Source organism: Callithrix jacchus, chromosome 7, assembly GCF_049354715.1.
Source record: "Callithrix jacchus isolate 240 chromosome 7, calJac240_pri, whole genome shotgun sequence".
NCBI classification, from domain to species: Eukaryota; Metazoa; Chordata; class Mammalia; order Primates; family Cebidae; genus Callithrix; species Callithrix jacchus.
Window position 1 is genome coordinate 48,102,357 of NC_133508.1, and position 24,156 is coordinate 48,126,512.

The window sequence follows — 24,156 nt, forward strand, 5'->3', positions numbered from 1 at the left end:
TCAAAGGGAATTCTGGGAGGTTGCAGTGTGTTTTATGTCTTGCTCTTCCTGAATGCTTCATTCACTCTCTTGGCTTATTACTAAACTAATGGATATAAGTCATGCTACATTGCTTGGGAAGGTTAATAATGCTAAGGTTTCATTTGATACATGTGATCACAAAAATATTTGATATTTAAAGAACGATCAGTTTATTTTATTTATTTTTATTTTTTGAGACAGAGTCTCACTCTGTTGCCAGGGGCCAGGTTGGATTTCCCCTCACTGCAACCTCCGCCTCCTGGGTTCAAGCAATTCTCCTGCCTCAGCCTCCCTGGTAGCTGGGACTACAGGCCCGTACCACCATGCCCAGCTAATTTTTGTATTTTAGTGGAGATGGAGTTTCACTATGTTGGCCAGGATGGTCTTGATCTCTTGACCTCGTGATCCACCTGCCTCGGCCTCCCAAAGTCCCGGAATTACAGGCGTGAGCCACCGTACCCGGTGAACGATCAGTTTAATGTAAAATGGTAAACAGACTAGAAAGAACATTGTAGGAAATAGAAAAAGATTAATATTAAAAATGTAAATATTTGAAACAAAAACAAAAAAGTCAGTAAACTAGGCAAAGGATTTCAACAGATCATTCTCACAACTGGGAAATACATTTCATTAATTCATTTCTTCAACATTTACTGAGCTCTTACATCAGGTATTGTTTGTTCTAAATGCTAGCAAACAAGACATGAGATCTCTGAGCTTTCTGGTAGTAGAGTGAGAGACAGACAGTGTGAGAGTTGGGCAATGGGCATGCTCCAAAAACCAAGAATTTCAAATAGCAGTGATGCTGTTAAGAAAATAAGGGGCCAGAAGTGGTGGCTCACACCTGTAATCCCAGCACTTTTGGAGGCTGAGGCAGGCATTTGAGAACAGACCAGGCAACATAACAAGATCTTGTCTCTACAAATAAAATGAAGTATTTAGTTGGGTGTGTTGGTGTGTGCTTGTAGTCACAGCTATTTGGGAGGCTGAGGTGGGAGGATTGCTTGATCCTAGGAGTTCAAGATTGCAGTGAGCCATGATTGTGCCACTGTACTCCAGCCTGGACAGTAGGGCATTGAGGTGGAGAGTGGCTTTGGTTTTTATTTTGTTTTTTCTTTTCTTGGGAACACATTGATTACAGTGTTGTGTAGTTGGAGGTTAGCATTCCTAATTATCTGGAAAAAATATTGGTCAGATTTAAGTTCTGTTGTGGGTTCCTGATAATTGTATTTGTAAATACTTTTCTTTTTTAGATATTTCTTTTGTTTGGTTATTCTTGAAAAAGTTTTTTTATTGCATAGAGTTTCTCCTGACAAGAAAAATTGGTTGTTTCTTGTTTTTTTTTTTTTTTGAGACAGAGTCTCACTCTATCACCAAGGCTGGATTGCAGTGGCATGACCTCAGCTCACTACAAACTCTGCCTTCTGGGTTCAAATGATTCTCCACCTCAGCCTCCCGAGTAGCTGATATTATGGGCAAGGTGGCACATGCCAGTAGTCCCAGCTACTCGGGAGGCTGAGGTAGGAGAATCACCTGGCGCTACTGCACTCCAGCCTCAGTGACAGAGTGAGACTCTGTCTCAAAAAAAAAAAAAAGTTACTTATTTGGATTCTTGTTACACAGTAGTGTTGACTTTGTTCTATGGGGAGGGAAACTATTCCTCTAAAAAATGTTCACATTTTTCCTATTATTTCATTCAGTAGTGGAATGTAATGGATTTGACTCTGCCATGAGTCAGTGACATATCTGAGGGATCTTTGAAGTTAAAGGAAATCACTAAATAGTTAAAGGAATTGACTAGAAAGTTTCTTTGTCTTTTGCTATATAATTACACAATATATACATCATGTAACCAAATGTTTGAAACTATAAATCGTGTATAGAGAGTTCAGTGCACTTTTTTTTTAGATAGCATCTTGCTCTGTTGACCAGGTGGAGTGCAGTGGTGGTATCTCTGCTCATTGCAGCCTCCGCTTTTCAGGTTTAAGCAATTCTCCTGCCTCAGCCTCCTGAGTAGCTGGGATCACAGGCTTGCACCACCATGCCTGGCTAATTTTTGTTTGTATTTTTAGTAGAGATGAGGTTTTACCATCTTGGCCAGGCTGGTGAACTCCTGACCTCAAGAGTCTCGAACTCCTGACCTCAAGTGATCTACCCAGCTCGGCTTTCCAAAGTGCTGGGATTATAGGCATGAGCCACTGTGCCTGGCCCAATGCAATTCTTTAAAGAAAAGTGGTAAGTGGTTTACAGATGGAAAGTTACCTGTTTAAGGAACTTCTTTAGCAAATAAGCATTTTGTGTTTTTCATATATTTTTGAAGATCTATCCAGAAACGCGCACGCGCGCACACACACACACACACAGAGAGAGAGAGAGAGAGAGAGAGAGAGAGAGAGAGAGCGACCTGTTACTTTGTAGTTATGTTTTTATTAATAAGTAGGGACTTTTTAGGTATAAGAAAGAGATAGTAGAAAAGGAAAACAACTTTTAGTCTTTAATTTTCTATTTAATAATCTACTGTTAGCAACATAAGATTTGTAGGTGGGGCTAGGCACAGTGGTGTGTGCCTGTAGTCTGAGCTACTTGGGAGACTGAGGCAGGGGGATCACTTGAACCCAGGAGTTCAAGACCAGCCTGGGCAACATAACAGGACACTGTCTCTAAAAAAGATTTGCATGGGAGAAAAGGGAAGAATAAATGGAAACAAAATAGAACTATAAATTGAAACAGAAATAGAACTAAGATAGAGTTCTTATACTTAAATTAGCACATGCTTGCTATAATTCTGACTACCTTGTATGGAATTTTTTTCTTTTTAAAGTAAACTTGGATATAACTTCAAAAGAAGATTTGATTCTTTATTTCTGGACTGCATACATATAACAAGGCCATTAAAATGTCCGGAGCCTCAGTGAAGGTGGCTGTCCGGGTAAGGCCCTTCAATTCTCGAGAGACCAGCAAGGAATCCAAATGCATCATTCAGATGCAAGGCAACTCGACCAGTGAGTACATATTGTTTTCTCTCAGCTGTGTATCTTATTTTCCTTTCCTCTTTACCCTGTCTTCTTGCTTTGTTCAGAATAGATGAACATTTCTATGTTAACACTTTGAATTTTACTATTCCAAATGATCCATTGAATGTTTTCCCCTCCGTGATATTTATTGTAGGATATTTAAATATGGACTATTTAGTTTACTCTGTACAGTTGAGAAATCCTGAATAACTCAACTAACTTAGCAAGTGTTTATGCTTATTAAGTTGAAATCTTAATAAAGTTGTGAACAGTGCTTTTTGCTAAGTCCTAATGTGAAATATATCTATTGAGGCTGCAAGATTCATTGTTTTTCTTTTCAGATTTTAAATAATACCTGAGTTTGCCAAGATGATCTTAGAACTTCTCAGTATTTTTTTGATTTGAACAATGGATTTAATATATAGTAAACTTATACATTATTATTAAAATTATCAGTAATTACTTCAGAGTTTCTCTATAGAATTGCTTAGATGAAAAATGACTTAGGCTGTTTTCTTTTATACCTCTACTACCAAATTACTTGATATGGACCTATAGGAAAATTATTGATTAGAATAGAGGTAGGCTCTGCTGTCTTTAAATCTGTAATTTTGTGATACAACAGAATCATCACCCTTTCAGGCACAAGTTACTGCTGAAGTACACATTCTAATCTCATTAGCTTGTGCTCCATTTGCCAATATTCTGTGTAGAGGAGTCTACTGGTGGAAATGTTTGTTCCACAAAAATCTAGCTAGATATTGCAGCCCACATTTCAGGTAGTTCACATACAACTTTGAACATTCCATTGCTTATATGCTTCTCTGAACTTGACAGGGCTTGCAACAATCTTTTTTTTTTTTTTTTTCAGGGTTAATTTACTTTATTTTTGTTGTATAAAAACCCTATGTTGTAGCCACAGCTGGAGCCTGGGTCCTCTGCACAGAGACTTTGGTGTGGGTCTTGACAAGATGGTCAGTGATTTCCTGATAGGGAGACTTGGTGAATACAGTCTCCTTCCAGAGGTTGGGGATCAGGTAGCTGTAGATCTTAGAGATGGCATCAAAGGTGGCCTTGGCGAAGTTGCCCAAGATGGCAGTGCAGCCCCTGGCTGAGGTGTACCAGTCATCTATACCAGCCATCATGAGCAGCTTCTTGAGCACAGGTGCTGAGATGATGCCAGTGCCCCTGGGTGTGGGGATGAGGTGCACCAGCACAGAGGCACACTAGCACAGAGCTGCAGCGGCCTGTCACCTTGCAAGGGATGGTGTGGGGCTACATGGTCCCCCAGTAGCCTCTGTGCATGGGGACCATGGAGAGCTTGGCCAGGATGATGGCCCCGTGATGGCAGTGGCCACCTCCTTGGAGCATTTAACATTCAGACCGACATGGCCATTGTAGTCCCCAGTGGCAACAAATGCCTTGAACCTGGCATGCTGGCTGGCACAGGTCTGCTTCTGCCCTGGCATAATCTTCAAAACCTCATCCTTGAGAGAGGCCCCAGGAAAAAGTCAGTGATCTCAGATTCCTTGATGGGCAGGGAGAAGAGGTATATCTCCAGGGACTTGATCTTCATGTCCTTGATTTGGCCCAGCTTGGTGACAGGCATCTATTCCTTATCCTCGGCCTTGCCTCTGCAAGCTCTGTGGCCCTGGCTCTGTCTGTGGCCACAACTCTAGCTCTGGATGTCACTGCTGAAGCATCCTCGGAAGCCACCGCGTTTCGCATCTCAGTGCTGCCCTCTCCCGCAACACTGGTGTCATCCACCATTTGGTGTTTTCTTGGAGAGGTGCAACAATCCTTTCTTTCTTTTTTTCTTTTTTGAGACAAAGTCTCATTCTTTCATCAGGCATGATCTTGGCTCACTGCAACCTCTGCCTCCTGGATTCAAGCAATTCTCCTGCCTCAGCCTCCTGAGTAGCTGGGATTACAGGCAGGCACCACCATGCCCAGCTAATTTTCATATTTTTAGTAGAGATGGGGTTTCACCATGTTGGCCAGAATGGTCACTATCTCCTGACCTTGTGATCTGCTCACCTTGGCCTCCCAAAGTGCTGGGATTACAGGCATGAGCCACCATGCTTGGCTGCAACAATCTTTCTGTTTTTTAAAAAAAAACATCTGAAGGCTGAGTGTGGTGGCTCATGCCAGTAATCCCTGCACTTTGGGAGGCCAGGGCAGGAGGATCACTTGAGTCCAGGAGTTGAGGCTGCCGTGAGTTGTGTTCATGTCACTGCACTCCAGCCAGGACAACAGAGCCAAGACCCTGTCTCAAAAAAAAGGTTGTTTTTTTTTTTTTTTGAGATTTCATATATATAAAAAAAAAAAAACCTAAAAGTAGGTTAAACAGCTGTACCATTGTATTTCACTCTTCTATGTCAATAGTGCCAACAGTTCTGTGAATTATGTCCTATGAAAAATTGTCAAAGAAAAAGAGATGGAAAAGTCAATGTTGAATTGTATACTTCAAGTCAGTGAACTTTATGATATATAAATTGTATCTCAGTAAAGTTTTTTTTTCTTTTTTTCCTTTTCTGAGACAGAGTCTCACTCTGTTGCCCAGGCTGGAGTGCGTGGCATGATACTCAGGTCACTGCAACCTCCACCTCCCAGATTCGAGTGATTCTCCTGCCTCAGCCTCACAAGTAGCTGGGGTTGCAGGTCCCCACCACCACACCTGGCTAATTTTTGTATTTTTAGTAGAGACGGGGTTTTATTATGTTAGCCAGGCTGGTCTCAAACTCCTGACCTCAGGTCTTGGGCTCCTAAAGTGCTGGGATTACAGGCATGAGTGACTGTACCCAGCAAAAGCTGGTTTTAAGAAGTCGTTATTGGGCTGGGCGCGGTGGCTCACGCCTGTAATCCCAGCACTTTGGGAGGCCGAGGCGGGTGGATCACGAGGTCAAGAGATTGAGACCATCCGGGTCAACATGGTGAAACCACATCTCTACTAAAAATACAAAACATTAGCTGGGCACGGTGGTGCGTGCCTATAATCCCAGCTACTCAGGAGGCTGAGGCAGGAGAATTGCTTGAATCCAGGAGGCAGAGGTTGCAGTGAGCCAAGATCATGCCATTGTACTCCAGCCTGGGTAACAAGAGCGAAACTCTGTCTCAAAAAAAAAAAAAAAGAAGTCATTATTGATCATTTGCTCATTAAAGTTTGAGTTGGACTCATAATTGAACTAGACAGCATATTAGATAAATGTTTTTGTTCTTAAATGTCATTTTTAAAAAACTATTTCATTTTTCTTCATTTGAATGATTAAGTTTTATATAGTATATAACTAAACCTTATTATTGAGCCTGCCATTTCTCTCTGTGAAAAACGTATTTAATTATCATAACTTAGTTTGGAGGCATTTTGGCTGTTGGTATTGGCTCTGAATATGCTGGTATGTGTCACAAGTTCCTTTGAAAGGTGGACTTTAGGAAATCTTGGATCAAGAGCAAGAACCAATTCCAAAAAATACTATTAAGTAGGTTGGGCGTGGTGGCTCACGCCTGTAGTCTCAGCACTTTGGAAGGCTGAGGTGGGCGGATCACTTGAAGTGTGGAGTTCGAGTTCAGCTTAGGCAACATGGTGAAACCCTGTCTATAGTAAAAAATACAAAAAATAGGCTGGGCATGGTGGTTCATGCCTGTAATCCCAGCACTTTGGGAGGCTGAGGCAGGTGGAGCACCTGAGGTCGGGAGTTTGAGACCAGACTGGCCAACATGGTGAAACCTCATCTCTACTGAAAATACAAAGATTAGCTGGATGTGATAGCAGGCGCCTGTAATTACAACTACTTGGGAAGCTGAGGCAGGAAGATCGCTTGAACCTGGGACCTAGAGGTTACAGGTGAGCTGAGATCCTGCCATTGCACTTCAGCCTGGGCAACAGAGCGAGACTCTGTCTCAAAAAAAAAAAAAAAAAAAAAAATTAGCCAGGTGTTGTGGCCCTTGCCTGTAATCCCAGCTGCTGAGGAGGCTGAGGTAGGAGAATTGCTGGAACCCAGGAGGCAGAGGTTGCAGTGAACTGATACCATGCCACTGTACTGCAGCCTGGAGACAGATTGAGACTGTATCAAAAAAAAAAAAAAGAACTATTAAATACTTCTCTTTGTGATAATGTTTCACATACAGAACATCTTGTTTATCCAGGAGAAACCTCTGTTGTCATGGGGATATATTCTCATTAATGATTGGGGTTCTGTTGCTACTTTCTTTATAGGGTTGGAAATTTTACTAAAAACGTTTAAGTAGAAATTGAGTATTAATTTCTCAAAAATATGAGGCCATATTTTTGCTGGTTCCAGTGGCTCACGCCTGTAGTCCCAGCACTTTGGAAGGCTGAGGCGGGTGGATCACCTGAGGTCAGGAGTTAGAGACCAGCCTGACCAACATGGTGAACCACGCCCCCCCAACACTACTTACAAAAATTAGCCAGGTGTGGTTGCAGGTGCCTGTAATCCCACCTACTTGGGAAGCTGAGGCAGGAGAATGGTTTAACCCAGGAGGTAGAGATTGTAAGTGAGCCATGCACTACAGCCTGGCAACAGAGTGAGACTCCCTCTCAAAAAAAAAAAAAAAAAAGATTTCTAGTTGCACACCTTTTGAGACTAGGGCCATACAGTTTTAGAGTTTGTGGGAATATAAGTTCTGTTCACCCATTTTTGCTTATATACCACAAAAATCTATCCAGAATTATTGAAAATATTGATACATCTTTTGATAAAATATTTAAAAAGAGGCCAGGCTTGGTGGCTCATGCCTGTAATCCAAGCACTTTGAAGGCCAAGGTGGGTGGATCACCTGAGGTCGGGAGTTCAAGACCAGCCTGACCAACGTGGTGAAGCCCCGTCTATTAAAAAAAAAAAAAAAATTAAAAAAAAGATTAAAAAATAAAAATAAAATAAAAGAGAGCTTGCTTTTATTAAAAGTAATTAACAGTTTGGTTAGAATAGGCTTTATTATATTACACTATACTGTAAAAGCCACTCTGTGGATCACACTAAGCACAATGCTGAATGCCTGGTGGCTTCTTCGCCATACTCTGTCCAAAATCTCTCTAGAGAATAGGCTGAGGGCTTTGCTCTGCCTGGACTGTCCTTTAAGTTTGCTGTAATGTTAGGCTGTAGGGATCACACAGTTATACCATGGGACCCTGCCCTTAAGCAATTTTTTTTTTTTGAGACAGTCTCCCTTTGTCATCTAGATTGGAGTGCAGTGCCATGATCTCAGCTCACTGCAACCTCTGTCTCCTGGGTTCAAGTGATTCTCTTGCCTCAGCCTCTCAGGTAGCTGGGATAACAGGCACCTACCTGTCAACATGCCTGGCAAAGTTTTATACTTTTCGTACAGATGGAGTTTCACCATGTTGCCCAGGCTATTCTCCCACTCCTGAGCTCAAGCAATCCGTGGCCTCCCAAAGTGCTGGGATTATAGGCATGAGCTGCCTCGCCCAGCTAAAATAACTTCAGTACAGGATCAAAATGGTAATTGCAATAACAAAGGATTAGTATTTTATTTTTTGAAACAGGATCTCACTCTTATCACCCAGGCTGGAGTGCAGTGGCACCGTGTCGGCTCACTGCAACTTCTGCCTCCTGGGCTCAAGCGATCCTCCCACCTCAGCCTCCTGAGTAGTTGGGACCACAGGTGTGCAGGACTACGCCCGACATGTTTTTGTATTTTTAGTAGAGATGGGGGTCTCACCATGTTGCCCAGGCTGTTCTCCCACTCCTGAGCTCAAGCAATCCTTGGCCCCCCAAAGTGCTGAGATTATAGGTATGAGCCTCTGCACCCTGCCAAAAAAAAAGAAAAAAAAAAAAGACTATTAGCCAGGCATGGTGGCACATGCCTGTAATCCCTGCACTTTGGGAAGCCAAGGTGGTTGGATCACCTGAGGTCAGGAGTTTGAGAGCAGCCTGGCCAACATGATGAAACCCCATCTCTACTAAAAGTACAAAAAATTAGCTGGCTGTGGTGAAATGTTTCTGTAATCCCAGGTACTCAGGAGGCTGAGGCAGGAGAATTGCTTGAACCCAGAAAGTGAAGGTTGTAGTGAGCGGAGATCACACCACTGCACTCCAGCCTGGGCAAAAGAGCAAAACTCCATCTCAAAAAAAAAAAAAGTATAAATGTGACTTTGGTAAAGAGCAAAGATAAGGATTTATTGATGATATGCCATTTAAGCTGGATCTTGAGGAGTGAGTAAGGTATATTTGGGGAAAATTTCAGAATTGTAGTTTATTAGAGCTTATTAGTGGCAGTGTTAGGAGTAGATAATGGCACTCCTTACCCTCAGCTGAGTATAACACATTGTTTCCCTGCATGTACAATATCTGCAGGAGAAATTTGTGACTTTTAAATCAGCGTTAGTCTACTGAAACAAAAATCCTTAGGAGGTTAATTGGTCTTGCAAAAATCGAGGTTAGTTTTCTATCAAAATACTTTGTCATGGCTCAGAATTGCAGTCAGTTTGGTTCCTTTGAAAGGTGTCCGTTCTTGGAAAGCAACTAATCAGATGAGAACTATCATATTTATTGTATGAGAAACTTTTTCCTGTAGAATTTTGGCATTTTCTGTTTTCTACTTCTGTTTTCTGTTTCTGTTTTCAGCCTTCTATGGCAATTTCTTGGTAATTTGACTAATATGTATGCCAAATAATCTTTAAGTGAGAGATTTTTTAAGAGAGGCATTTGTGTGAAAGATGCTATGTTTAGAAAGTGTTATTGGCTTTTTATTTAAACACCATTGGGCTTAGATTGGAAGAGGGCATGCATTTTGAACATAGTCTTGTTGGAAACGAATATGCTGTACACATGTGTTAGCTACATTAAAAAGCCTGCTTTGCTGGCAAGCTGGCTTGGACTGCTGCTCACAAGGATGATAACTGATTGCAGATGGAGTGCACTAGAATGTTTCTGCCATAAACTCTTTTATGAAAAAGTAGAAGAGTATGAATAGTACTTTAGGGAATGTGCTAAATTTGAAAACCGAGAAGTAGCTATTTTATTTAAGCACTTTCTGGTCTTGGAGGAAATATTTTCCATGGCACAAATAAATGTTACTGCCTTGACATTTTGGAGTCCCAAGCGCATACAAATGGCTCTCTTCAATAATATCCCATTACATGCCAAGGTTCTCCCACTTTAGAAGCATTTCTTAATGTCTAATTACTTAGTAAAAAGGGAAATGAGCCAGAGTTAATGATCTAATCGCTCACATTTATGGTTAGGTTATTTGTGTAAATCCGGAGACATTAAACCTGTATAAATGCACTACAAAACAGGAGGTAGATGAAATTGGTTTTCAATTATAATATGAGGGTATACTCCGTCAAGTGACTGAACTGTGATATTTTGCTTTATTTTTACCCATAGATTGTCTCTTGCCCTTTGGTGAATCTCATTCATATATTTATCAACCTTCCTTTGCCAGGATTTTTTTTCCCCCGGTGCCCAATCTTGGTTGGGATAGAAGTAGCCCTGATTTTTTTTTTCTGTTTATTGCTCACATTATATGTACTATAAGGCTTTTTCATTCACACATACATTTCTAAACCAGATGCTACGCAGCACAACTGATACAAACAATGATTTCATGTCCACTATTGAAAATTTGGGCTGGGTGCAGTGGGTCAAGCCTGTAATCCCAGCTGAGACAGGGAGTTCAGGACCAGCCTGGCCAAGATGGTAAAACCCCATCTCTACTAAAAATACGAAAAATACTAGCTGGGCATGGTGGCATGCACCTGTAATCCCAGCTACTTGGGAGGCTGAAGCAGGAGAATCACTTGAACCCAGGCGGCAGAGGTTGAAGTGAGCCCAGATCGCACCACTGCATTCCAGCCTGGGGGACAGAGCAAGATTTCATCTTTAAAAAAAAAAAAAAAAGAAAGAAAATTTAGGGCTGGGTACAGTGACTCAATGCCTAGAATCCCAGCACTTTGGAAGGCTGAGGCAGCAGGATTGCTTGAGTCCAGGAGTTTGAGACCAGTCTGGGCAACATGGTGAAACCCTGTCTCTACAAAAAATACAAAAAAGTTAGCTGGTGCACACCTATAGTCCCAGCTACTAGGGAGGCTGAAGTGGGAGGATCACTTGAGCCCTGGAGGTCAAGGCTGCAATGAGCCATGATTGTGCCACTGTGCTCTAGCCTGGGCAATAGAGTGAGACACTGTTTCATGAAAAAAAGAAAGAAAATTTGGCGTGGAAGAAGGGCAAAATGGAGATTTGGAAAGGAAGAGTTTAGAAAGTAACGCATTTAGGCTTGGCACGGTGGCTCATGCCTGTAATCCCAACACTTTGGGAGGCCAAGGCAGGCAGATCACCTCAGGTCAGGATTTCGAGACCAGCCTGGGCAACACGGTGAAACCACATCTGTACTAAAAATACAAAACTTAACTGGGTGTGGTGGTGGGCATCTGTAATGCTGGCTACTAGGGAGGCTAAGGGAGGAGAATCCCATGAATCTGGGAGGCATAGATTGCAGTGAACTGAGATTATGCCATTGCACTCCATCCTGGGCGAGAAGAGCAAAACTCTCCAAAAAAAAGAAAAAAAAGTGAGTAATGCATTTAGGCCAGGTGTGGTAACTCATGCTGGTAATCTTGGCACTTTGGGAGGCTGAGATGGGCAGATTGCTTGAGCACAGGAGTACAAGACCAGCCTGGGCAACATGGCAAAACCCTGTCTCTACCAAAAACAAAAAAATTAGCTGGGCATGGTGGCACGTGCCTGTGGTTGCAGCTACTTGGGAGGCTGAGGTAGGAAGATTTATTGAGCCTGGGAGGTGAAGGTTGCAGTGCACCAGGCTTGTGTCAATGCACTCCAGCCTGAGTGAGACAGACCCATTAAAAAAAAAAAAAACAGAAGAAAGTAATGCATTTAAATTTGTATAATTTTTCTAGTATAAATTACTATAACCACATGAAAATAAATGTAAATGCATATAAATTATGAATACTGTGAATAATAAGGAAGTGGGAAAGAAAAGTCGTCTCTATTCTTATCTTCTTAACCGCAGTGTACTGCTACGTTTTGATGGATCTTTTTGGTACTTTTTTTCTTTCAGGTTTTTTAAAAATTTTTATCTTTTATGAGAAGGGTCTCACTCTGTCACCCATGCTGGAGTGCAGTGGAGCGATCTTGGCTTTACCCTCCCTGGCTCAAGCAGTGCTCCTACCTCAGCCTCTTCAGTAGCTGGGAACATAGTCATGTGCCACCACAACTGGCTAATTTTTGTATTTTTTGTAGAGAGTGTTTCTGCAAAAAACCATGTTGCCCAAACTCTTGGGCTCAAGTGATCTACTGGTCTTTCAGTTTTGATGAATACTGACAGAAGCAAAATTATTTCTAACATCGCCACTGAGAGAGAACGATCATTATCATCTGGATCTATATTCCTCTGATCTTTTCCTTTTACTTTACACATGTCAAGATTTTTTTTTTTTCTTTTTTTGAGACAGAGTCTCATTCTTTCTCCAGGCTGGAGTACAGTGGCGAGATCTCTGCTCACTGCAGCCTTCACCTCCCAGGTTCAAATGATTCTTCTGCCTCAGCCTCCCAAGGAACTGGGAATACAGGCATGCACCACCACACTCGGCTAATTTTTTGTATTTTTAGTAAAGACAAGGTTTCTCCATGTTGGTTAGGCTGCTCTCGAACTCCCGACCTCAGGTGATCTGCCCGCCTCAGCCTCCCAAAGTACTGGGATTACAGGCATCAGCCACCACGTCTGGCCTGTACATATTAAGGTTTTTATGTAATTGGGTTATACATACTGTTTTTTAGTTTGCTTTTTCTATCTATTTTTTTTTCTGCTGCTGAACAGATTATTTTCTAATATTTTAATGTTGCTATTTTTCTATACAACTTTTGAAATTTTGTAATATGGGTATATCACAATTAACTAGTTTTGTTGGTTTTTCAAAAGTATAATTATATGTTTTAATATTCAGGACAAATGTTGAAGCACAAGTGTGTTCCTAGATATTGAAATTTACATATATTTGAGATGGAGTCTTGCTCTGTTGTCCACCCTGGAGTTCAGTGGTGCAATCTTGGCTCACTACAACCTCTACCTCCCAGGTTCAAGCAATTCTCCTGCCTTAGCCTCCCAAGTAGCTGGGATTACAGTTGTGTGCCACCATGCATGGTTAATTTTGTATGTTTAGTAGAGACGGGGTTTCACCCTGTTGGCCAGTCTGGTCTCGAACTCCTAACCTCAAGTAATCTGCCTGCCTTGGCTTCCCAAAGTGCTGGTATTATAGCAGTGAGCCACCATGCCTGGCCTGAACCATTTTTAAATTCCATAGTGATCTAGAACTGCCTCTCAAATAAGCATTCAGAGAGCAAAAAGGGGATTGCATAGAGTTGGATGGCTAGAAGATGTTATGGAAATTACCTTAAATATGATATAACCATTACTTTTAATAATGTGAAAAATCAATATAAAGATGGATTGATTGGATTTGATTTAATAAGGGATAATTATGGATAAAAAAATTATTATTACTTTTTTTTTTTTTTTTGTAGAGATGGGGTCTCACTTTGTTGCCCAAACTGGTCTTGAATTCCTGGCCCCAAGTAGTCATCCTACCCTGGCCTCCTAAAATGCTATAGGTGTGAACCACTGCACCTGGCCCTCATTTCCTAAATATTCCTCAGGACTTGATTTCAGTAGCTGCTTAATATTCTATTCTATTTATGAACCATATTTCATTTATATTCATCCTCTGTTATCAGACACTTGAGCCTTAGGTTCTTCACTTATTGAGTGGAAATGTTGCTAATGCCTTCCCAGCCTGCTATCTCAGGGTTGTGAGGATCAAATGAAATAATACATACTATATAGTATACTATTTGAAAAATTATGTAAGTTGTTTTTGTGGTTGGTTTTTTTTGTGTGTGTCTGTGAGACAAGGTCTTGCCCTGTTACACAGACTGAAGGCAATGGGACAGTCATGGCTCACTGTAGTCTCAACCTCCTGGGGCCAAGTGATTTGCCCACCTTCCTCCCCTAGTAGCTGGGACTACAGGTTTGTGCCACCACACCTGGCTAATTTTTAATTTATTCATAGAGATGGGATCTCACTATATTGCCCAGGCTGGGTAGGCTAGTTTTGAACTCCTGGGCTTAAGGGATCCTCCTGCCTTAGCCTCCCAAAGTGCTAGGATTACATGCATGAGCCACCTTGCCAAGCCTTTGGTTAGCTTTAGTGCCTAAATTTTCTGTGGGAATATATGTTTAAAGGCAGGAATAATTGAACCTATCCCTAAGTTGGAGGGAGTTTTTGCTGTTGTGTATTTGGATTTCTTTTTTTACTTTTTTTTTTGAGGTGGAGTTTCGCTCTTTTTACCCAGGCTGGAGTGCAATGGCGTGATCTCGGCTCACCGCAACCTCCGCCTCCCGGGTTCAAGCAATTCTCTTGCCTCAGCCTCCCGAGTAGCTGGGACCACAGGTGTGCGCCACCATGCCCAGCTAATTTTTGTATTTTTAGTAGAGATGGGGTTTCACCGTGTTGACCAGGATGGTCTCAATCTCTTGACCTTGTGATCCACCCACCTCGGCCTCCTAAAGTGTTTGGATTATAGGCGTGAGCCACCACGCCTGGCCTACTTTTAATTTTTTTTGAGACGGAGTCTTGCTCTGTCGCCCAGGCTGGAGTCCAGTGGTGCAATCTCAGCTCACTGCAACCTCTGCCTCCTGGGTTCAAGCAATTCTCCTGCCTCAGCCTCCTGAGTACCTGCTAACATGCCTGGCTAATTTTTGTAGTTTTTGGTAGAGGTGGGGTTTCACCATGTTGGTCAGGCTGGTCTTGAACTTCTGACCTCAGGTGATCTACCCGCCTTGGCCTCCCAAAGTGCTGGTATTACAGGCATGAGGCACCATGCCCGCCCTGAAGTTTCTTTTTATTACATGATTTGATTTAAGCTTCTTTATCTGAATAAATACTTTTCACATCAAGATGTCTAAGAGAGACACTGGATAAAGTCATCTTGGTGGAAATGACCTCTTTCTTTGCTGCTTTTCATGTTGTTGTTGTCTTTGAGATTGTCTTAGTTAAAATCCAAAGTATATTTCGTGCCACCTTTATATGTGCATTTGTTGGTTTCTCATAGGAGAAAGCAACCATGCCCAATTTTTTTTAATGCCTTTTTTGCAACTCTCTAGAAGTGTTTTAGAGTTTGTTTTTGAAAGTCTAGCCAATATCGTGGTGCTGATTGCTTTTGGTAGTTGCCTAGTGAAGTGTGAAGTGCTATAATGGCAGCTAGCAAAATCTGGAATGCAGTTCACAAGACCGTGAAAGGAATGCTACTTCTGGTTCTATGTTAGACAAAGCAGGCATTCATAGTTCAGTTTTCGGTAGTACCTGTTTATCGAGGAATATTGTATAGGTGAAAGCTGTTTTTAATTGTGTTTGTTGTTTAGGGATAAATGCCTTGAACATACATATAGATGATAAGAATAAGAAATAGGCAGTTAGGTTTTTGATAGCACCTATAGGAAAATAGGTTTTTGTTATTCTGCAAGCCTAGGTGTCAAAGCCACCATGCTTTCAGAGAGATTTTACTCTCATCTTAGATTGAGATAAATAATCAAAACAGTGTGATAACTATTAGGAAAGCACTGAGGAAGGGAATCTAAATACAGTCATGCATTGAAAAATGTGTCGGTAGGCGATTTTGTTGTTGTGCGAATAGCAGATTGTACTTACACAAACGTACAGGGCGGAGCCTACTCCATACCTAGACACTGTGGTATAGTCTATTGCTCCTAGGTTACAAACCTGAATAACATGTTACTGTACTGAATACTGTAAGGAATTGTAACACAGTGGTGGTGAGTAGAGTATTTGTGTATCTAAACATATCCAACCATAGAAAGGGTACAAATATGATAGTAAAATTGTGATATTATTAATGTAATCTTATGGGACCACTCATATGTGGACTTTGATGTATGCAGCCCGCTGATGGACAGTTCATTATGTGGTGCATGACTTGTAACTGAGAGGGATGGCAGGGAAAGGTAGATCATGTCTGAGAAGCCCTTTTGGTTTTGGCTTACCAGAAAACTGCAGTGAAGAACACAATGAAGAAATGATTTAACTACGCTTGCTCTTTCCCCACCACATTGTTCTGGTCTGAGACTGAAGAGTTCCTTTAACTGTGAATAAACTTGAGGAGGCAAAATGGGTAAAGGGAAAAACAAAAACCTTTACTTTTAAAATTGCCTTTTAGGCCAGGCGTGGTGGTGGTTTATGCCTGTAATCCCAGCACTTTGGGAGGCTGAGGAGGGCAGATCACTTAAGGTCAGGAGTTTGAGACCAGACTGGGCAACATAATGAAACCCATCTCTACTAAAAATACAAAAAAATTACCTGGGCCTGGTGGCACATGTCTGTAATCCTAGCTACTTGGGAGGCTGAGGTGAGAGGAATGCTTGAACCTTGGAGGCCAAGGTTGCAGGGAGCCAAGCTCGTGCCACTCTACTCCAGCCTGCGTCACAGAGCAAGACTCCGTCTCAAAAAACAGTTGCCTAAGCTGGGCACAATGGCTCATGCCTGTAATCCCAGCACTTTGGGAGGCCAAGGCAGGTGGATCCCCTGAGGTAAGGAGTTCAAGAACAGGTTGGCCAACATGGTGAAACCCCATCTCTGCTAAAATACCAAAAAAAAAAAATGTGCATTTTAGTGGGGATAAATATACCGTAATTAGTAATTAACAACAACAAACACTTAAGTTGTGCCAAGCACAATTAGGCAGATTTTATCTTACTGAATCCTTACAATAATTCTGTGGCAGGTACTCTTTCCCTATTTCACAGATGAAGGAATTGAGACAGAGTTGTTGGCTGTCTTACCTGGGCTCAAATATCTATGAATTGAGGGAAGTAGAAAATGCACTTGGGCCGTCTGTCTCCAGAACTCTTACTGTTGGAGAGCATATCACCTCTGAAAATACTAAGTTTTACTATTCTGTGCAGTAATGCTGAATGTCTATGCTTAATTTGAGTTTAACTGTTAGATTACAATTTGTTTTGAACCCTGTCTCTACTAAAAATACAGAAAAGGTAGCCAGGTATGGTGGTGGGTGCCTGCTACTTGGGAGGCTAAGGCAGATAATCGCTTGAACCTGGGAGGTGGAGGTTGCAGTGAGCTGAAATTGCACCACTGCACTCCAGCCTGAGCGACAGAGCGATACTTCATCTCAAAATAAATAAATTAATTAATTAAAATTAAAAATTAAAATAAAATTTATTTTGATTTATTTTCTTGATGGAGGGAGATCATGAGGAAAAAGCTCAGGGGAAGGGGCAGATAATTATCAGTTTACATGTCTTTGGGCATCTTAGGTTGAGTGAGATCTAGGACTTCTAAATCATCTCTCTTTAAAATCATTCAAAATTTGCTTAGGAAGAAAATTTGCAGAATTGTTGAGAGTTTATTCAACGTGTACTCTAAGTAGCATGTTTTTATATCAGTGTGATCACACTGTGACACTGAAGGTTGTAATTTGTTCTTCTATTTTGCTATTATATATTTAATTTTTAATACTCTGGGATTGAGTAAACAGTGAACATATATAGTACATTTATGCCTGTTTTATAAAAATTAGGAATCTAAATTTGTTGTTGTAAACGATTAAGGAACTTTATGATTGTAGATCTTTTGCCCAAATCTTCTTTATGGCACTAGGTTTTACTATATTTCCTATATTGTGAGGAGGGGAGGGAGTTGCCTATGGGTTTTGGTTTTATGGTTTTAAAATATGAGCAGTGTATAAAATATTTTTATTGTGTGCCATTTTTCTTAATTGTTGCAGGAGGCTTTTAGAGCAGAAGATTGTGCTGGATTTTTAACAAGCCCTGAACTTGCTTGGTTGCTAAAGTTAATATAACGTCACAGTGTTGCCACACAGATACGTTAATTATAGTTGCAGGCAGTATCTTTAGTAGTTTGCCTACAACAGTATAATTACTACATAGAGACTGAGATATTAGATAAATTTATTCTGGAGAATTAAAAGGGGTTTAAATACTAATCTTGTTTTGACTGCCTTGTTTTCTAGAGCTCAGTAATTAAAGTGTTATTTCTGCATCTTTATGCTAAAGTAGCAAAGTTGGGAATAAGGCAGGAAAAGGGTAAAATTGAAGATGGTCATTTGTGGTTCCTCAGTAAACTAAGACCTTTGAAACATGTTGTGATAGTCATTTTGAAGGCATTTACGTTTATCTTGGATAAAAGTCTTCAAATCAGGCTTTATGGAAATTATAGTGTCCTGCCCTTCTCCAACTCTCCTAAGGTAATTAGTGTTGGCTACATCATTAGGAATAAAAACCTTGAAGACAAAAGGGAAAAGGTGTGAAAGTTGTATGGAGAGGATAAAGGAACAATCAGTCGTCTTTCCTTTGGACTTGGGCAAAGATAGATTTAGGTCTTAGATGCTAAGGCTGCCTTTCCGATTTATGAAGGAGGATATATGGAAGCGGCAAGGTCCAGAGGTGAGAGTGAGCAGAGCAAGTTATTAGGGAAATCAGGAGATAGCCTGAACTCAATCCTTTAGGGAGTCCTATAAGTGGTTATGATGATAATCATTCTAATAATAGTAGGGGACGTAGTGTGACCGCCTACTTCAGACATTTCATTTTCTAAACTTTTAGTGCCCCATACTCTTCTCATTGCCTTCTTTCCTCCCAGGTTGATTATTCTTTACCTCCTTAGGTTAAAAGTCCACCAGGATTTTGTCTTCAGATCTCTCTCTCTGGAGAAGAGAGACCCCCCTCCGCCCTCATGTGATTTCTTCTAGTTCCGGGGGCTTAAATGTCATTGAGATGATGATAACTCCCAGATTCACTTCTCTAGCCTGGACCTTCCTGTCGAAGTCTAGACTTCTCTACCCAGCTTCCAACTGAACTCTACTTGAAGGCCAAGGAAGCATCTCAAACTCAAAATGTCCTAAACAGAACTGTTGTTTTTTTCCCCTTCCTGACCACCCAAAGCGACTCTTCCTTCATTCTTACCAATTCTTTTAGTTGCCCAGACCAAAAATATTGGAGTCATTCTTAACCTTTTTCTCATAGGCCACATAAAATCAATCAGTAAGACTTGCCGTATTTGCCTTCACAATATATCCTGAATCAGTTACCTTTTGCCATTTCTACTCTAGTCCAGATCAGTACTGCAATAGCCTCCTGCCTCTCTGCTTTTGCCCTTATTCCCATGCAGTATTCAGTCATATTTTAGAAATACAAATCAGGGCTGGGCATGGTGGCTCACACCTGTAATCCCAGCAGTTTGGGAGGCAGGCAGATCGTGAGATCAAGAGTTCAAGACCAGCCTGGACAACATGGTGAAACCCCGTTTCTACTGAAAATAAAAACATTAGCCGAGAATGGTGGCATGTGCTTGTAGTCCCAGGTACTTGGGAGGTGAGGCAGGAGGACTGCTTGAACATGGGAGGCAGAGATTGCAGTGAACCGAGATTGTGCCACTGCACTCCAGCTTGCTGGGTGACAGAGTGAGACTCCATCCCCCCCCCAAAAAAAAAAAAAAGAAATATAAATCAGATCATGTCATCCCCCTGCTTAAAACTCTTCACTTGTTTTCTATCACTTTTAATTAGTTTTAATTTAAATTTTTTTTTTTGGAGACAGAGTTTTGCTCTGTCACCCAGGCTGGAGTGCAAGTGATGTGATCTCGACTGTCTTGTAGGCTCTGCCTCCCAGGTTCAAGTGATTCTTGTGCCTCAGCCTCCTGAGTAGCTGGGACTACAGGCACGTGCTACCAGACCCAGCTAATTTTGGATTTTTGGTAGAGGCAGGGTTTTGCCATGTTGGCCGGGCTGGTATCTGAGCTCAGATCAGCCCAGAGTCCACCTAGGCCTCCCGAAGTGCTGGGATTATAGGTGTGAACTACTGTGCCCAGTCCTTACCACTTTTAGAATAAAACTAAAAATTCTCATTTTGACCACACAGCCTCACAGAGTTTGGTCTCTGACTGACTATCTCATTTCACATTTCATCATCCTTTGCCCACCTGGCTACACTGCTGGTCTTGCTGTTCCTTAAACTTCATTCAGGTTACTTACTGCTCAATAATCTGAATGAAAATGGCAGCTTGCTTGCTTTTATCTAAAATAGCCACTTCTACCACTTACTCTGTCATCTTTTATCTCTTAACCTGGCTCTATTTTTCCTTTCAACATTATGCTATTTCTATTAGTTAATTATCTGATGCCTTCATTAGAATGTAAGCTCCATGAGAGCAGGGACTTGTTTTCACTAGGTCTAGTCTATAGGTCTGGGCCATGATAGACATACAAGTATTTGTTAAAGAAAACAATTTTTTTTTTTTTTTTTTTTGGAGACGGAGTTTCGCTCTTTTTACCCAGTTGCTGGAGTGCAGTGGCGCGATCTAGGCTCACTGCAGCCTCCGTCTCCTGGGTTCAAGCAATTCTCCTGCCTCAGTCTCCTGAGTAGCTGGGACTACAGGCATGCGCCACCATGCCCAGCTAATTTTTGTCTTTTTAGTAGCGACGGGGTTTCACCATGTTGACCAGGATGGTCTCGATCTCTGGACCTTGTGATCCACCTGTCTCAGCCTCCCAAAGTGCTAGGATTATAGGTGTGAGCCACTGCGCCTGGCCAAGAAAACAATATTTTGAATATTTACTTTATGCTAGGCCTTGAGCCAAAACATGAGAATTAATGACAGTTCTGTATAGTTAGGCACTATCATTATTATTATTATTATGATGCCCATTTTACAGATAAGAAAATTCAAAATTAAGGCTTACAGAGTTTATTACATGCTTATAAATGGACCTAGGGTAACATTAGATACTTAGAGTAGGATCACATTAAAGCCTCTAAAGCAGTGGTCCCCAACCTTTTTGGCACCAGGAACTGGTTTCGTGGAAGACAATTTTTCCATAGATGGGGGTGGGGACAGATGGTTTTGGGATGAAACCATTCCATTTCAGATTATCAGGCATTAGTTAGATTCTCAGAAGGAGCAGGCATCCTAGATCCCTCACATGTGCAGCACACAATAGAATTTGTGCTGGTATGAGAATCTGATGCCACCACTGGTCTGACAGCTCGCTTGCCTGCTGCTCACCTCCTGCTTTGTGGCCTGGTTCCTTAATAGGCCATGGACAGTACCTGTCTGTGATGCAGGGGTGTGGACCCCTGCTCTATGGTATTCTACTTCATGGGTAAAATTTTTTTTTTTTTAAGACAGAGTCTCACCCTGTTGCACAGGCTGGAGTGCAGTGGCGCAATCTTGGCTCACTGCAACCTCTGCCTCCCAGGTTCAAGAGATTCTCCTGCCTCAGCCTCCCAAGTAGCTGGGATTACAGGTATCTGCCACCATGCCCAACTAATTTTTCTGTTTTTAATAGAGATGGGGTTTCACCATGTTGGCCAGGCTGGTCTCAACTCCTGACCTCGTGATCTGCCCACCTCGGCCTTCCAAAGTGCTGGGATTACAGGCATGAGCCACTGTGCCTGGCCCTTCATATGTAAAATCTGTTAAAATGTTTTCTAGAAATATTTTTTAGGTTAGCTTACCTTTTTCTTTCTTTCTTGCTTGCTTTTTTTTGAGACAGGGTCTGGTTATGTTGCTCAGGCTGGTTGGAGTGTGGTGGTGCTCTAGTGGCTCACTTGTAGCTTCAGCCTCTTGGGCGCAAGTGATCCTTCTTCCATAGCTTCCTGAATAACTGGGACTACAGGTGCATGCTACCATGCTTGGCTAATTTTTTGTGTTTTTAGTATAGATAAGATCTCACTATGTTGCCCAGGCTGGCCTCAAACTCCTAGGCTCAAGTGATCCTCCTAACTCAGCCTCCCAAAGCTCTGGGATTACAAGTGTGAGCCACTATGTTCAGCTGACATAATGCTTTTGATGTAGGAATGGACTCATCTCTCTTGCTGCCCCTGCAACACCAGATACTGGGACTCATGGATTTCTTATGCAAAATGTAGCTGTTATGGGAGTCTTTAGGTTATACAAATGGAAAGCAAAGTTCCCAGATGTTCTACAGTGGTTGACGTGTTCTGTCATCTGGTCTCTGCACTTCAACTCATGCCTTCTTATTTTGGTTTAATGATTAAATGGAATATTACTATAATTACCGAATATCAAGAGTTTAAAACAAGGTAAAATACCTATTTAAGAAAAATTAACATATGTGTAAGTGTTTTGCTCATTTAATTCTGTAAATTAGGTATTACCTCAATTTTAGAAGACACAAAAGTGCAGTAATACCCAAGGTCACAAAACATCTAAAGTTTTGTTTTTTTTTTTCTCTTTTAGACGAAGTCTTGCTCTGTTGCCCAGGCTGGGGTGCAGTGGCGCGATATCTTGGGTCACTGCAACCTCTGCCTTTGGGGTTCAAGCGATTCTCTTGCCTCAGCCTCCCAAGTAGTTGGGACTACAGGCATACACCACTACACCCAGCTAATTTTCGCAAATACAGTATTTTTAAATTGTTCTTTCATGTGTTTAGAATATTGGGCCAGGCATGGTAGCTCATGCCTGTAATTCAAGTACTTTGGGATGCTTAGGAAGGAGGATTGCTTGAGCCAGGAGTTTGACACCAGCGTGGGCAACCTGGCAAAGCCCTGAGTCTCTTCAAAAAAATTTAAATATTGGCTTGGCATGGTAGCCCACACCTGTAGGCCTAGCTACTTGGGAGGCTGAGGAGCGAGGATCACTTGAGCCCAGGAATTCTAGGCTGCAGTTAGCCATGATTAAGCCACTGCACTTCAGCCTGGGTGACAGACCAAGACACTGTCTGGGGAAAAAAAATTGATTTGTTTTTGATAGAGGCAGTTATTTATTCATTTTGTAATGGAGTCTGGGTCTTGTTGCCCAGACTGGAGTGCAATGGTGCAATCTTGGTTCACTGCAAACTCTGCCTCCCAGGTTCAGACGATTCTCCTGCCTCAGCCTCCCAATTAGCTGGGATTACAGGCGTGCACCACCACGCCTGGCCAGTTTTTGTAATTTTAGTGGAAACAGGGTTTCTCCACGTTGGTCAGGTTGGCCTCGAACTCTCTATCTCAGGTGATTGGCCTGCCTCAGACTCCCAAAGTCCTGGTATTACAGGCGTGAGCCACTGAACCCGGCCAGAAGCAATTATTTTAAAAGCAGCTTGGGGTGGGTGCAGTGGCACGCACCTGTAATCCTAGCATTTTGGGAGGCTAAGACAGATGGATCACCTGATGTCAGGAGTTCAAGATCAGCCTGGCCAACATGGTGAAACCTCATCTTACTAAAATACAAAAATTCTGGGCACAGTGGCTCACACCTGTAATCCCAGCACTTCAGGAGGCCGAGGTGGGCGAATCACGAGGTCAGGAGTTCAAGACCAGCCTGACCAATATCTCTACTAAAAATTAGCCAGATGTGGTGGTGAGCATCTGTAGTACCAGCTACTCAGGCTGCTGAGGCAGGAGAATTGCTTGAACCCAGGAGGCAGAGGTTGCAGTGAGCTGAAATTGCACCACTGCACTCCAGCCTGGGAAGGTGAGTGGGACTCTGTCTCAAAATAATAATAATAATAATAATAAGAATAATTATTATTATTAACTGAGCATGATGGCAGGTGCTTATAATCCCAGCTACTGAGGAAGCTGAGACAGGAGAATTGCTTGAACCTGCGAGGCGGTGGGTGCACTTAGCTGAGATCACACCACTGCACTCCAGCCTGGGAAGGTGAGTGAGACTCTGTCTAAAAAAAAAAATAAAAATAAAAGCAGCTTGGTTTTGAAGATGTAAGTTAGGAAAATCTATTAGTTTCAGAAGCTTCGAAGGTCTGGGAGAAAGGAATATTGACAAAGAAGAAAAGGATTTTGTGTGAATTGAGGAAGTTAACTCATTAGTGTAGTTTTTGTTTATTTCTTTGTTTCTTTTTTTACTGAGGAAAAGAGAACAAAGGTATAAGATTGGAGTAGTCTTTCAGTCATTCTTTGTAGAATTGGTAGCTAAAAGGCTGAGTGAAATATGACTTAAAAGCTTTATTGGCCAGGCACAGTGGCTGACCCCTGTAATCCCAGCACTTTGGGATGCCAAGGCAGGTGGATCACCTTAAGTCAGGAGTTAAAGACTGGCCTGACCAAC

The 24,156-nt window shown here is 41.9% G+C and overlaps 1 protein-coding gene across 50 annotated transcripts in view; it reads left to right on the forward strand.

Annotated features, from left to right (window-relative positions):
* The window catches only part of KIF1B (kinesin family member 1B), a 182,199-nt gene that overhangs the window by 16,588 nt on the left and 141,455 nt on the right, over positions 1 to 24,156 (forward strand). For all 50 annotated transcript variants that reach the window (XM_035307669.3, XM_035307670.3, XM_035307673.3 and 47 more), the window contains exon 2: positions 2,843 to 3,023. In XM_035307669.3, the coding sequence (XP_035163560.1) occupies positions 2,918 to 3,023 (106 nt within the window). In that variant the 5' untranslated portion in view covers positions 2,843 to 2,917. The remainder of the gene's footprint in view (positions 1 to 2,842; positions 3,024 to 24,156) is intronic.